This window comes from Arvicola amphibius, chromosome 9 (assembly GCF_903992535.2).
Source record: "Arvicola amphibius chromosome 9, mArvAmp1.2, whole genome shotgun sequence".
NCBI lineage: Eukaryota > Metazoa > Chordata > Mammalia > Rodentia > Cricetidae > Arvicola > Arvicola amphibius.
The window spans coordinates 33,831,474-33,846,801 of NC_052055.2; the positions used below are offsets into that span (position 1 = coordinate 33,831,474).

Below are 15,328 nucleotides of genomic sequence, written 5' to 3' on the forward strand. Positions count from 1 at the left end.
CCCATGCTCACAGAGCATGGCCGTCCTTTCTAATGCCTGACACTAAGCCAAAGGCGATCAGCCTCACCTGCCCCCTCCACACACAGTGGGCAGTCAGGGACCTTTTAAAAGTTCGTGTTCAGCTGGACAGGAACTAGCTGGGTCCCTGAGCTGGAGAACTTGACTAACAGATGGAAACCCCAGTAGGCAGACTTTGATGGATCTGTGCAACTAGATGCATGGGTGTTTGTGTGGATGGATGATGGATGGATGGATGGATGGATGGACGGGCGAGTAAATGGGTGGGTGGACAGAGTACAAAGAGCTGAAAGGATTAAGTGCCCAAGACTTTCAATCATGATACCATTCCAGGGTCACTTCACACATAAAAGAGGCACGGGGGTTCAGATGGCCATGTACAGGGTCCTGTCAGTCAAGGGGAGTGTAATACAAATGCCAGGCCTAATGTCTGTTGGATGCTTCTGAAATGAGGGTGGAGAGCGTTGGGGGATACCCACTGAGGATTGCTGGGTACTCTCATGACTCAGCTAAGGACTGAGGTCTCATAGAAGTGGAGGGGGGGGTCTTGGGAAGGTGTGCCCTTGTTCCCTGTTGGAGGATTCCCTGAGTCAGGAGGAGAGCTGGAACCTTTGGGGGCAGGTGCTGCTACTTCCTCTCTGTGGGAGAAGGGAAGACTGCATATGTCTTGGGGGAAATGGGAAGAGAGATTAACAGCCTGGCTGGGTGGGTGTAGGACGCTGCTGAGGCTGCAAACAGACCCCTGACAATAGGGAAAGGCCCTCCAGGCCCTCACCAGACAGCTCGAAGCAGCGCCCACAGTAGGCTGACAGAGGCACTGACCCACAGGGCCCCAAGGCTGGTCAGGCCTGAAGCAGCGCTACGGTTGCACTGGTTGCCCTCACAACAGAAGACAGATAAGGCACGGCCGTCGGAAGACACAGTGCTGTTGGGGCAGGTTGGCGCGCAGGACTTCATGACCAGGATGCCACCAGGGTTGGCTGTGGAAACAGGAGGAATGGTCATGGGTATTGTGGCCACAGTCCATACAGCTGTCACTACCCAGTCAGTTCTCAGGGGACAGGCAGCCTGGGGCCACGAGCTTCGAGGTAATTCTTGGGACTCTGAGTGTTTGAGGTGGCAGCTTGGGGATGTCCCAGAGAATGTTGAGAATGGATGTCCTTCCTCAGTGACTGTGGGGAACATGTCTTCTTTATGATGGTCTGGATTTTGTGACATATGAGGTCAGGGACTGATTTGAAGACTCCTCCCTCCCTCAGTCTCTGGGTCCCTCAGCTCCCTCTATTTTCCCTTTCCTGAGAGATGTCTGGTTTACAATCCCCTCCTCTCTTTCCCCCACCCCTTTCTTCTCATTTCCTTCAGGACTTCAGATACCAGAAGACAGGCTTGGGCCCCACTTATCTTCCACACCTTTTGGGACTGGGATAGACTAGACAAGGCTGAGTGACCACAGCTCCCCGGCCTGCACAGCATCCCCTAGGTTTCACAATCCTTGGAAAAATTAGAGGCAGGGCTTGCAATGGCCCCTGGGAGAGGAGAAGTTGACCTGAGTTGAGGGCATCTCAGGAAGTACCACTGGGCAAGACTTGCTCTCTGTCTGCATGCCCATAAGGGGAATGAGTTGCTTTATGTTTACACACACATAGTGGGGACTGCAGGACTCTTGAGAACCCAAGGCCCTACGAAAAGTAAGTAGCTTCCCTTAATTTGCACTGTTTAGAGGTTCTGTGGGCAGGGGCCACAAGCCTGCAATTAGCCCAGACACTGAGGTAGCATAACTATCTCAAGCATATTTTCTATGCTTCAGTTTCCCCACCTAGACAACACAGACAAAAGGTGGAATTAGCCTTTGCCTCAGCCCTTCTTTAGGATAATGAGGAATTCGTGGATTGTTTGAGAGCTGTGCTGGTATGCGGAGAATAAGGGTACATGTTAATCATTAGTTGGCAGTAGTCGGTGGCCGAGCTGGTACCACATCTGCCACATATGAACAGTCTTTTCCTGGGAATGGAGGCTCAGAGTTGATCGTAGCTGCTTCTGGACAAAAGAGAACCCCAGCCCCTGGCAGGTGCTGCTAATGGCTGCTACTTGTCCAGCCCAGGAAGTATTGTGCAGACACAGCCTCCTGCTAGGGTAAAAGCGACACTAGACTTCATCAGTTGTCCCTGATGAAGCAGAGAGAAGCAGTCTCAGTGGCTGTGTGTGTGAACACTATGCGGGAGATATGGACACAGTGTCACCCTCATCTGCCCAGCGTTTAGAGAAAGATGGTTCTGGCACTAGGAATCAGTCTGTTCTCTCTCCCTGGAAATGCAGCGGCTCGGGGAAGAGCCACAAGGGGCTGACACACGGGGCTAGCAGCAGGCCACTAATGTCATTGCACTCCTTTTCCTCCTCACCTTGGGGCCAGGAAGATGCTTGGCCTGCCCGTGTCACTTCACTGGACAGGGGCAGGAACAGATGCCTCTCTGCACCCACAGCGGACTCCCCTACCCAGAGCTCTTGTCCCCAACCCAGGTTGCTTCTCCAGGGAACTCCCTGCTGCCTTATGAAGGCTACCTTTCAACTATGCTTGACTGTGACCTTTGAGGCCCTGGAATACAGGGATGGTTCCACATATCTCAGTGTCCCTACATTTGGCAGACACCTGGGGAGATGGATGGACAGACAACAGGCCAGATAGACACATGCTAATGCCAGCAAGGGCAAGGACAGGGCGGGATCCCAGGAGTGCCTGAGAGAAGCTCTTGTGCAGGGATGAGCTTTGGGGAGCTCCGATTCCTGGGTACCTCCAGCACTCACTGTTTTCCATCTTTGCTTCAGCAGGGTCCCTCTGCTTAGGTCTTTGTTGGCTTTTGGTACTTGATTCAACACTCACCTGTTGCCGGGCAATGATCCCATCCTCACTGTTCCTTCTTGCCTTGTGCCCTGGGCAATGGCTGGACCTGCATCCCACTAGCTGTTCGCCTCTTGGAGTACCACTGTGGTCTAACAAAGGGCAGCTGCCCCTGGGCAGGATGCCCCTCTGCAGAGGAGGCAGTGGCGGAGTATACGGTGTTTCCTCCTAGAGCCCTTGAGTCAGTCAACACAAGAACCAGCCAGGGTACAGAGAGGGTCTGTTCTGGGTGAGTGCATGACTCTACCAGACAGGACACTGCCTCTTCCTCAAAATAGGGACAGCTCCAAGTATGTACTAGAAGTGCCTGTGTCACCTGGGATTAGTGGGTAACTGTGTTCTGATGAGCAGGCCAGGGCCACTGAGAAGCCACCTGGCTTCCTTCCCCTCCTCCCAGCACAGGATCTTGGAAGAAGCTGCCTAGTGACCATAGCAACTTCCCTTCACCGGAGCCAGTGGCCTCATGACCCAATTCCAATGGCAGCATCCAAGAGAGTACCCCCAAGCCCTTCTAGACCTAGAGTTGACACTGTCCACCCAGGCCCTCAGAGTCTGAAAGGTTTGTCAGCCTCTCTGATATGTTCATGCTTTCTTCTGGGACCACTTCAGGTAAGTGACACCCTGTCCCCAGCTATGCCAGCACCAAGCCTGAACCCCATCACAGCCACCATCACAGCTCAATACACAAGCTCTAGGCCCAAGCTCAGCCCCACTGCTCAGAGGAAAACCAGACAGATGTACAGTGGGGTGTAAAAGAGAGGGCCTGGCCTGGGAAAGGAGAGTCAGCAGCAGGATAGAGTCATGGTAGGGCACCCAGGGGCAGAGATTATAGCCAGCAGATTGGAGACAGGGATCTGGTTGAGTAGGAAAGGTCCAGAGGGGCCTGGAATAGCAGGGTGTGATGCCAGTATCTTCAGCATGTCAGCCTCTCTCCAACCCTCCTCTCACCTCATCTTTAGCCTAGTTTAAACTGCGAACTAGAGAATGACGGTGTCCCTATGGTCTGGAGGGGGGATACCAAGGGCTCCTGATGGAGAGGACGGAAAGAGGCAAAGGGGGCCAGAAAGTGCTTGTGCAGTGCTGGTGGGGCGGGATGGGGCCTGTGTGGCCCAGGGTACTCACTGGCCCGAGTGATCACACAGAACTTGTCCGTCAAGGCGCACTCCACGAGAGACTCGCAGTTCTCGTGCCCACAGCACACATGGCAGTGCAGGGCCCGGGCTGGGGGGAAGCACAGGCCATCAGTCTGGGCTGGGGCTGGGGCTGGGGCTTCTTGCCCAACTGCCTGCCTAGTGGCCCACACAAGGTCATCCTCTCAGATCCTTCCCTCCCTCCAGGAGTTCCCCCAGTACCCCCTCTGGGAGAGTCTGAGAAGCTAGGAACTTCATTGCTAGTGATTCTGACACGCTCCTCCCTCTGTCCCCTCTGGATCAAAGTGACAGCCTGAGTGACAGGCAGGTGTCGGGTGTGGTGGCATGCTCCCCTCAGGCTAGACTCAAAGGTCTTTTGCCTAAAGCTTCCCTGGCAACTAACTCCCAACTTATCTGCTTCTCTGCTCTGTATTTATGGCTCTGTTAAGGAGACAGGGGACGTTAGTGAAGAGCCTTGGCAGCTAAACCAGAGAGAGATGAGATGGGGAGGTAAATGGGTGTATGTATGTATATATAGATATACGACGGGGTGGGTGGATGGATGGCTGTGTGGATGGGTGGGTTGGGGGAGGGGTGAATGGATGGATATATGGGAGGACGGATGGCTATATCATTGCATGAGTAGGTGGATGGATGGATGGATGGGTAGATGGGTTCATGGGAAGATGGATGTTTAGATAGATATAGGTGGATTGATGAGTAGGTGCGTGAATGGAGGGGCAACAATGGATGGCATAGGGGATGGAGCAGTAGGAAGCAATATAAAGAGGGCTAATTTAGAATTTCTAATTCTCACTATCCCTACTGCGATCCATGGTGTCCTCCTCTATAACATGGGAATAATAGTGTTCTTAGCTTTCTCAGATTATAGAATGACAGAATTCATAATACACATGGCCCCTAACACTTCCTCCCCAGGAAATGACTGAAGGAAGCTTCAAGGGCTAATGACAGCTGCCTTCCCTGCCAGGGCAGGCTGGCTCTAACGACTTTGTGTCTGTAAGCATCAGTAGGTACTTAGATGCTGTTCCTCTGGAGGGAAGGAACATCCTGGTCCTGCCTCATTCTGCCTAAGGCCTGCTGGTAGCTCACACCTCCAGGAGGCTGAAGGCAGAGGCTTCAGCAAAAGACTGCCAGGCCTAGGGAGTGAGCAGCTCCAGAGATAGGTGGTCCCAGATGCGGTGTCACTGGCCACAGCTCCAAACACAAAAACTGGCAGACCCTTGAGAGAACACAGGCTACCTAGACATGACTGACTCAGTGAGCAGCGAGCCTCCTATAAGGGCAACTGGGGCAGAAGGCACAATGGCTACTCCATGGTCACTCCTGAGAGGCGCCATGGTTTGTGAGATGGTAGGACAGAGCCCCACATCCGAGCCCACATAGGTGGATTTTTAGATGTGGTTGGGGACAGTTGCTTTGGTCAAAGGTGTGGGACTGCAGAGACAAGGCCAGCTTGAAGGGTTGCAAGGACCCTTTAGCTGCAACAAGACACGCTAGGGGTTCTGGTGCAGAGGGGAGGCTACTGGAGGTGTCTTTGTGGTCAGACCTTGGGAGCAGTGTCCTGCAAGGAGTGTCCTTTAGGAGTTTCACTTAAGAGTATGAAATAGTAGATGTGTTCAGTAGAAGTGTCTTACAGTGGAGTGTCCTGAGGGGTTTCCCTGTAAGGGTGTCGAGCAACAGGTGCCCTTGGCAACGCACACCTGCTTAGAGGGAGTTAGATGATCACACCTCCCACATAAGAATCATCAGTGTTGAAGCTGTGGTGGCCCTGTGCTGAGGGTTGGGAGGTGTCCGCAACACTCCTTTCTGGGATAAGAGATACACATTTCTCAGGTCAGGGACTCTGGAACTCTTGAGAAAAAAAAATGGCTTCCTTATTGGCAACATCTCCTTGTTATCCTCTCCCACCCCAGACAGTACATCTGCATACTAGTCCCCAGTCCTGTTTGGCTGGAGACACTCTCCTAAGTTATTCTAGATAAGGACCTCATAGTACCTTCATTTCCTTATTGTGGTTCCCAGAGACCCTCTGCTGAGGAGAGTTCCCGGGTTTCTCTCCTTAAGCCTTCAGAGCCCCAATAAGTTCCCAGCAGGCAAGATCCTGCAAGAATTTGGACTAGACTAGAAGGAGGAGGAGGAGGAAGAGGAGGAGGAGGAGGAGGAGGAGGAGGAGGAGGAGGAGGAGGAGGAGGAGGAAGAGGAGGAGGAGGAGGAGGAGGAGGAAGAAGAAGAAGAAGAAGAAGAAGAAGAAGAAGAAGAAGAAGAAGAAGAAGAAGAAGAAGAAGAAGAAGAAGAAGAAGAAGAAGAAGAAGAAGAAGAAGAAGAAGAAGAAGAAGAAGAAAGATCCTGCAAGAATGCTATAAGGTCAACCTCCCAGGAAAACTGAGCCTTGAGCCTTGAGGACAAAAGTGACCCAGCCAGTCAGTGTCCCCACCTTCTGACTCAGTCCTCCCACCCTCTTCCTGCCTCCAGGGCTGTAATTTCTGATTGGTTTTCCTGATCTGGGTCTCTCTACATCTTTGTCTCCGTGCGTTCTAAGCAATCCCCCCAACCTGACCCTGACTGCCTTCCTGTTCTCAGGCCATCCTCCCCTCCAGCTCTCGCCCACTGCCCTCCACCTGCCTTCCCACCTCCCTACGTGGGCACTTGATAAAGGCTAGTCTGCTGTGCAAGGCCCTTTTCCCTTTCCCTCCTCCCCCTCCCCACGCTCAGGGGAAGCTGATGGGGTTAATTATCCTGGAGATGATAATTATTCCACTGATAATCACAGGCTGAAGTACATTCCTCCCACCCCCGGCTTCATTTCTGTCCCTAAACCAGGTCATCAGGGTCAGGGCAGAGTGTATTGGATGGGTTGACCCATGCCATGCAATCTATCTTGCCCATGTCCTTCCTTCCTTTCTTAGCACCAAGAATCCCGCATCCCCGAGCACCTCATATTGGAAAGAGGGAGGATAGTTGGCCATTCTCGCTAAATCCCAGGTTTCAGTACTCACAAGTGGTACCCAGGGTACCTTCCCTTCATGCATCTCTGGCTTCTTTCCATAATTTTTATATCCCTCCCCACCACACACAAAAAGCTAGAAAGGTACCACATAATATCTAAAGGGAAGAGGTTTCTGAATCTGACTGGGCAGGGAGCCACCATAGAAGCCTCTTCCACATTCCCTGCAGCCTCCTCACCAGTCCAGTGCCCAGCTCAGAAGGCTCCCCTGCCCCATGCTCCTGAATGCTTCCCAGAGACTGCCTGTCTCCCTTCAAATTGGGTGCAGCCAGTGCCTTACCCAGAGAAGCACACACAACAGCCAGCAGCAGCAGCACCAGGAAGGTCCTCATCTTGGTCCGCCAGCAACTGGCAGCCACCAGGGAGAGGGTGCCTTTATAAGTCCGGTGGGTGTCTGGGGGAACCCGGTAATTTGGCTGGAGGATGAGCTTGGGGTGGCAGGACTAGCCTGACTCATGGCCCCCAGGCTCCCACAACCCCATCTCCAAGGTGCCCCTTGACCTGCCACTTTGGTCCTGAGCCAGAAGCCTCCTCTTCCGGCAATTATCAGGAGACCCCAGTCACGCCAGGGAAAAGGGGGTCTGCAGTGGCAGCCATGTCTTGTAGTCTGAGAAGAATGCGGCTTCTCTGAGTATCCTAGCCCCTCCCTTCTGCTTCTCCCTCACATCAGGAAGTCAGAGAGACGCCAAGCCCAATGTAATGGAAGAAACTGGGGTATCCTGGGCTGAATCCGGCCCCTTCACAATCTCAATGTGTGCACAGTTCCTGAGGAGCAGCTCAAAAGGTTAATTCTAACTTGGAGGTCAGGGCTGAGGCTCTGCCACTTAGAGGCTGATCTAGGTCAGGGAACCCCATCAGGGCGAAGACTAGGTGTGCTGACAGCCTCGTGCAGATCCCATCCCTGAATCTGGCTTCCACCTTGGGAGCTGTGCAATGCCCAGGTTCCCAGGAGAGACAGGAAATGACTTGTTCTTATATTATGGGGTCCTGCTGGAGTCTGAGAGATGGGAGCTCACATTTCCTACTGTCCCATCCTGTGGCTGCCCTGCCCAGGCCTCCCCTTGCCCAGACGTCTTGGTGCCCCCTGACTTTATGTACCTGTCCAAGGGATTCTGACTCCCTTAGCCCGTAGTATGGGCCATTCCTCTACCTTCAGACCCTCAACCAGGCCTAGCCTTGTGCCCAGAACACACACCTCTTCAGGCAAACCACCTTTCAAAACATTCTTCTTAGCCCCTCCCTGACCTGTGTCTAGGAGGTGCCCACATAGCCCCTGAACCCTTTCTAGAGGTCTAGAAACCCAAGGGCCTCTTTTCTGTCTTCCATGAGTCTGGATAAAGATCCTGGGGGCCTCACTGGACAGTGAGTGACAGAGGGTGGTGGTCAAGCAGAGGGAGGAGGCAAGGCTGCATACCTAGGAAAGGGAGACTGCTCCTGGGAGCAGGGAAGGGACTCTCTCCCCAGCACCAGGGTGGTAAAGTCAGAATCTGACCCTACACCATGTACTATTGGCAGCTTCGCAGTCTTATCTGATTCTTTCAAACTCTCGTGGTTTGGGGCATGCTCGCTTCCACTCTCCTCAGCCTCCAAATGACAAAGAGGAACTGACCTCTGTCAGGAGCCTACAAAGTGCTCTGTGAGGGCTGTGGGGGGGGGGGGGTCTCATCGCTGACCAGTTCATTGTCGCAAAGTACTTGATGGGCCACACATCAAAGGTGGTGTTGGCTGTGACCCTGGTGTTCCCTAGTCACGGTTCTGCCTACTGACATCATCAACTCACGTAGCCTCTGAGCCTGGTACTTCCCAGGTATGGAAAGGACTGTGAGTGAGCTTTCGGGGACCAGTTGCACATAGCAGCCTCAGCCCTCTCTGGTCCGGAGCTGGGACCCAACCTCCTGGGATGCCATCAAGCTATCCGCCAAGTCTGCGGGTCTCCTTGCTCTACTAACCAGGCAATTAGGAGTAGTGTGATGGACCAAACCTGATGCTAACCAGCAGGGCATGGACCCCAGTCCTCGCCCTAGAGAAAAAGAGGTAGGCCCAAGGCTGTACCCACAGGCTTAACAGTTCCTATGGGTGGACCCCAGATGGGCACCTCCGTGCAGGAGACAAATTACCTCCAGAAATATGTAAGTTGCCATGGATACCTCAAGTGATCTGATAGGACAACCCTGTTCTCTCTCCTCCCAACCTTGACAGACCTGCTTCTTAGCCTCTCTCCATCCCTGTACCCATGAGGCTATGGGGCTCTGTGTGAAAGAGAGGGGGAAAAGGAGCTTGAGCAGCAGAGGCATCAGAAGTGGGCAAAACCGACACCCCTGCTCTGGACAATGAGTCAGCTTCTCAGTACCAGGCTGGGAACCCTTAATGCAGAATGCAGGCACAGGGGCTTGGGATGGTGTCTGGGTGCACATGCGTGGCAGGACCCACATTAACAGAAGTGATCATGGTCAGATGGCAGCTGAGCCAGGGGCCAGTGGCCCTTCCTGGAGAAGCTGCAAGGTGTATGCCCTCCAAAATGTGAATGGAATCTTGAAAGTAGAAAACTAGCCAGTGTGACCCAGAATGCGGGCCAGGATCCCGTGGCTTCCAAGAGCTCCGTGCTGGCGATGTCAGCTGGATTGAACCGGCTGGCTCTTAAGTCAGGGTCGCTGATTTGGAGATCTGCGGGTACAGGGTGTCCGTGAAGAGGGAACTGATGAATGCTGACCCCAACCATCCTCAAAGGGCTTTTATAGGGTAAAGGTTCTGTAGCTTCCATGGGGTGAGGTGCCACACTGTCCCCCAGTGGGAAGAGGAGAGCCATAGGGTAGGAGCTGCTGGGGTTGAGCTGGAAAATGCAGAGGCTGCGGCTGTCTGTCTGTGATGGCCTCTTGTTAAGCTAATGAGCCTCCTGAATCCCACTCTCATGCAGCTGGGTGGGTGCTAGTTATAGCCTAAGCTCTCCTAGCTGGCCCATAATTAGCACTTATCTTTCTAGCCTGGCATTAGCCTACACTCCCAGATGCCAACAGGGGACAGGGCTTCCACTCCTGGGAAGTACAGGGCAGATGAAAGAACCTGGCATGGGCCAACCAACTCTGCCCAAGGAGTTTAAGCCCACTTCAGAAGAATTCTGGGTCCCTGTCAAGAGCCTAAGCCCTCCCTGTGAATCAAGGACCTAGGTCTGTTTTTGTATCCTCTGGGGACCCTGGCTTCCTTCTACTCTGCCACATTGCTTTTCCTACCCGTGCTGAGGGCTTGGTGGAGTAGCCGGTTCACAGTGTCTGAACTCACTCCGTGAGAACCAGGCTGGAGACCCGGCACAGCCACACAGAGCTTCATTCCACATGCTAGCTTCAAAGGTTTCAAAGATAACATGGTATTTGTGTATGGCCCGAGTCTGCCCACTGATTCGCTTAGAATGTCCCACCCAGTGTAAAAGCTGTAAAAATTGTTTTACTTTGTTAAGGGAACAGCAACAAAGAAGGAGGTCTGATTCAGACAGATACTCCTCCTCCCGGCACACTCCCCCACCCAAGAGTTTTGGTCTAGGTGAGTTGGATGCATGGCGGTAAAGTTTGTGGGCACCGATAGTGAGGGCCACACGCACTTTATAAACCACAACGCAGGCTCTTGTGTGCCCACAGGTCTTCTGCCTGCCACCTGCTGAGCCCCAAACATACCCCCAGACCTCTCTGCACCCTTTGGGCCTGCTGGGGCCCTTCTCATGTGTAGTTGGCAGGAGAAAGTGGGCACCTGAGCAGAAGGACCTCGCCTAGCTAGTCAAAGACCTGGAAACCAGTCAGCACAAAATTCCCGCTCCTCCCCAAGGTATAAACTGAGCCTGAGGGAGTCGGGGCCTTCAGCTAGCAGGTAGGTCCAGGGATAGGGACTTGAGGAGGTGGGCTTAGTGGGGGAGGTTCCTGTGTTAAGGTACACCACAGGGGACCATTGTTCTCGGAAAGTAGGACAGCTTGGGAGGGCAGGGCCTCTCCCGGGGTCAGTCAGAGCGAGTTCAGGAGCTCTAGGCTTTTCCTCAGGGGAGAGACAGGGTCTCGGGAGATACCTAGGCCAGACACCTGAGCTCATATGTACCCGCACTGTGGGTTGTTAGGTCTGTCGCCAGTTTGCCCAAACCTTCTTTGTATTCTGAAAGATTAAGATCAATAATAATACTGATGGCAAACAGAGGGTGCACAGGCTTGACAGCGAGACTGACCCCTGGACAAATGGGCAGCAGGCCCTCCTGGTGCTCTTGACTCCCAGTATTGCTCTTAGATGAGAGAAGTCAGACAGGGCAGACTGTGATACACGCAAGGCACTTTGATTCAGACATCTGTTTTCAGATGTAATTCACCTGCCCATGATTTACCCCTTCAGTCTCTTAGGTAGCCACAGCTCTCTCCAACATCTGTGTCTGCCCTGGAAACACATCCTGTCCCATCAACAGTCCTCCACCTCAGTCCCTGTAAGCAAACCCATGGCCTTCTTCGCATCCCTCAGAATGTGCCTCTTCTGAATGTTGGAACCATACAACACATAAATCTTGTTTCAGCCATGTTGCAGCGTGTCTTAACACACCAGCCCTTTTTGTGACAGAGTATTCTTCCCTCAGTGGACCAGGCCACTCCATGCCCACCATGAGCCAGCTGGTGAACATAAAGTTGTGCAGCATCATGAGGGGCCAGCAGTTAAGAAAATGGTTTTTTAAAGAAAGCTTGGTGTGGTGGCCTCTTCCGACACTCTCAGCACTTGGGAGGCTCCTGTTTCTAGACCTAGTATAGCTCAGTGGTAGATCATTTGCTTAGCATGTACAAGGCCCAAGAGCCAATTCCCTGTACTGTACAAAATGACAACCAACAAGCAAACAGAGAGGGAGATAGACATCGACACATGAGAATCCCACATGAGTTATCTGGTTTCGTGGCCCTGGAAAGAGCAGAGCTCAGGTGGCATCTCAGCGGCGGCTGCATTGAGTGGCTGTGCTCTAAAGAACACGCAGCAGAAACACCGAAGGACAGCACCTGGGGGCTGCTGGTATCTGGGGACCTAGATCAACCCCACTGTGAAAAGCCTTGCAAATAAGAAGCCATCAGAACAGGTGCATTTCTTCTGCTTCTTCCTAGCTTCTCAAAACCTTCCCCACGTCCAACCATCCCACCACACTGAGGAACATTCCACTGTCTGTCAGTTCTGGCAGTGGACCAGATCCTAGGAAGCCTAGCAACACTTCTGGACACCTCTGTCCTGATGACTGTTAGGGGCCCTCAATAGTATTCTGGAGCAGAAAAGGGACACTTAGCGAAAACCAAAGAAAACTGCATAAAAACATAGACCAAGCCGGGCGTGGTGGCGCACGCCTTTAATCCCAGCACTCGGGAGACAGAGGCAGGTGGATCTCTGAGAGTTCGAGGCCAGCCTGGTCTACAAGAGCTAGTTCCAGGACAGGCTCCAAAGCCACAGAGAAACCCTGTCTCGAAAGATCAAAAAAAAAAAAAAAAAAAACCATAGACCAGTACTAATTAATTAACCTTAATGAAGACCACAGGAATCTAAGACAGGGGGGAGGGGAAGCTGAGGGTGGGGAACATGGGAACCATGTAGTTACACTGTCTTTGTGAATCGACAACCATTACCAAAGGGAAAGTTGACATTAAAATATCGCAATGCATATGGAAGGCCAGGGACTCAAGGTGTGCTGTGTCCTCAAGTGAGCTATGGGGCAACCGCCACCCTTCCCGTAGTCAAACAGGTCAGAGTGGGAGCAGCTGCGGACCCGGCTGCCGGGAGACGCCTGGGGAGTGGTTTTGTTTTGCAGGCAGCGACAGGATCTCTCCAGCAAGCTGAAGAAGGCAAAGAAATTGTTTGTTTTAGCAGATAAGATGCTGAGATAATGACGCCAAGGCCACAATTCAAGTCACCACTCATTAATCCATAATGAATATCCTGACTTCCAGGGATGCTTGAACCTGGGACTTGGTCACACTGGCCCTGACCTTGGTCACACCCTAAACTCCTATCCTGGTCACAACTGAGCTCTAACCTTGGTCAGATGCTGACTTCTTTTCCTGGTCACATACTGGCCCTGATCTTTGTCCCACAGAGCCCTGGCCTAGGTCACAGAGATTAAGAGATGTCATCTCAGATCTCAGAACAGAGCTTGGGAGAAACGAAAGTGTAGAGAATACCCCACAAAAGCCTGAAAAAGCAGCCGTGATTTAGATTATGAGTTTGGTTGAAAGTTAGGCAGTCAAGGGTATCCTGGCCAACATTTTCCATCCCCTCTTCCTCTCCTTCCCATACATTGTTATCTTGGTTACCGTCTGTCTTCCTGTAAGGGTGCACGCCAGGTTCCCCCAGCCCATCTTGAGGGATCCTGCCTTGGTTCCAGGTTTACTCAATGCTACAGTTGCTGCACTGGCTCCTGCCTGCACAGGCATGTTTGGCTGCCCACTCCCTCGGTATTACTGGCTCCTGGTGGGGAGACAGGGGCAGGGAGGCAAGAACACAGCTAATTCGTTACAGGTGCCTGGGGCGACTGGCTGTACCAGTCTTGCTCCTGACTGGGAAGTAGCTGGTATTTTTTGCAGGAGATAGCTATGTAAACAATCGGTATTCTGCCTGCCCTCCCAGTTCCCAGCACTTTTGGGGGTGACCTGACAGTTGCCTGATACACAGGCTGTTCCTTCAGGGTAGAGAACTTGGTGAGTGAGGTTGTGTCTTAGGGGACATTTGCCTGAGTTCCTTTCTCAGGTCATGGTACCCATCATGGTTCTTTCCCTACTGCCAGATAAAAATGTTGGCACCTTCTGGGCAGGGTGCCAGGTTTTCCTGCTTAGGGCAGGACTGAGGGCAGGTGGTGCCACCAGAGTACAGGCTCCCTCTAGCACCCCCTGCTGGCCGAGCAGAAGCATGGCTTGTAGAGATGTTGCCTGAAACAAGCCCAAAGGCTGGGTGAAGGGCTGAATCAAGAGCTTGGCCACCAGAACCCTAACTGGGCAGCTACGGCTCCTTCCAGCTTCTGGAGTAAAGTGGATGAACGTCCCAGCCACTGCCCCTTTGGTGTTCCCAAGGGCCGTGTTCACTGACTTTCCATCACTGTGGCAAAACCTTTCTAACGAACCCACTCAAGAGAGCAAAGGGTTGTTTTGGCTTACCATTTCAGAGTTGTTGGTCACTTGGCCAGATGGCAACACAGGGGTTAGGCCTGTGGCAAGATAAAACCATGGCAGAAAGGTATGGTGGATGAAGACCACCCATCTCTTGGAGACAAGGAAAATAGGGGGACATATGAGAAAAGGACATGGGGACTCCTCAAAAGCATTCCTTCGGTGACCTCCTAACTACTCATTTAACTGTGAACATATCAGCAGATTAATCAGTGATGAAGCTGACATCCTCATGGTCCAGTCTACCTACCACTAGTGGGGGACCAAGCCTTTAACACATGAGCCTTTGGGGAGTGCTTTGCATCCAAACAATTTCAGTCCCTTCAAAACTTTGAGCATATGACTGCCCATGCATCCATCTCTGGACAACCAGCCAGAGCCCCAGGGGTCTGTCCAACATCTCAGCTGTCCCGCTCTCCAGGGACCTCTTTTTTGTATCCACCAGTCCTGCATCATGGCCGTGCAGACTTCACTCTCACACTTTCCCATCTTTCAGAAGAATTTCCCCAAAATGCTCTTGCAGCTGAATCCTGGCACTCGGGTGTGAACCAACATAAAGGGACATCCCATGTCTCTATGCAGGGAGAAGCCTACCTTGTCTTCTGCCCCACGGACTCTGCACATGGGCGTAGAGGAAAGTTCTTGTTTCCATTTCAGACAATTACTCATTCCCATGTGACCACACACTCAAACATGCAGACATGTTTCCCACACCACACTCATGCACACGCGTGCATGCACGTGTGCACACACATACATGCAATCTTACACATGAACTGGAGATATAGGTCAGTCTCAGTAGTTAAGAGTGCTGTCTGCTCTTCCAGAGGACCCAGGATTGGTCCCATTACCCACATGGCAGCTCACAGCTCTCTGTTTTTTTCAGCTGCAGGCAATCAGATGCTTCTTTTGACTTTCATGGTAAGGCACACATGTGGTACATAGACATACACATAAAAACAAATAAATAAATATCTAAAAAACTTCTACACTTGTAATACATCCACACATGCATGCACATGTGCACAGTCAACATGCACACAAACTGGGATACTCCTATTTACAAACATTTGACTGTTACCTATTGTGGTTAAAAAAAAAAACA

The 15,328-nt window shown here is 52.3% G+C and overlaps 1 protein-coding gene across 1 annotated transcript; it reads right to left on the minus strand.

Annotated features, from left to right (window-relative positions):
- Positions 1 to 523: 523 nt before the first annotated feature.
- LOC119823661 (lymphocyte antigen 6D-like) lies at positions 524 to 7,404 on the minus strand. The gene is made up of 4 exons (XM_038343742.2): positions 7,353 to 7,404; positions 4,037 to 4,135; positions 794 to 998; positions 524 to 746 (listed from the first exon to the last, which is right to left on the minus strand). Exons 1-4 carry the CDS (start codon positions 7,402 to 7,404, stop codon positions 524 to 526), a joined length of 579 nt encoding a protein of 192 aa, XP_038199670.2.
- Between the last annotated feature and the right edge of the window lie 7,924 nt (positions 7,405 to 15,328).

Bases quoted from the DNA above. Each gene is read 5' to 3' on its own strand.
- LOC119823661 (XM_038343742.2), bottom strand. From the start codon at position 7,404: ATGAGGACCTTCCTGGTGCTGCTGCTGCTGGCTGTTGTGTGTGCTTCT. The intron at 999-4,036 runs GTGAGTACCCTG...CTGTTTCCACAG, and splicing joins CTGTGTGATCACTCGGGCCA to CCAACCCTGGTGGCATCCTG. The intron at 747-793 runs GTGAGGGCCTGG...GTCTGTTTGCAG, and splicing joins GCGCTGCTTCGAGCTGTCTG to CCTCAGCAGCGTCCTACACC.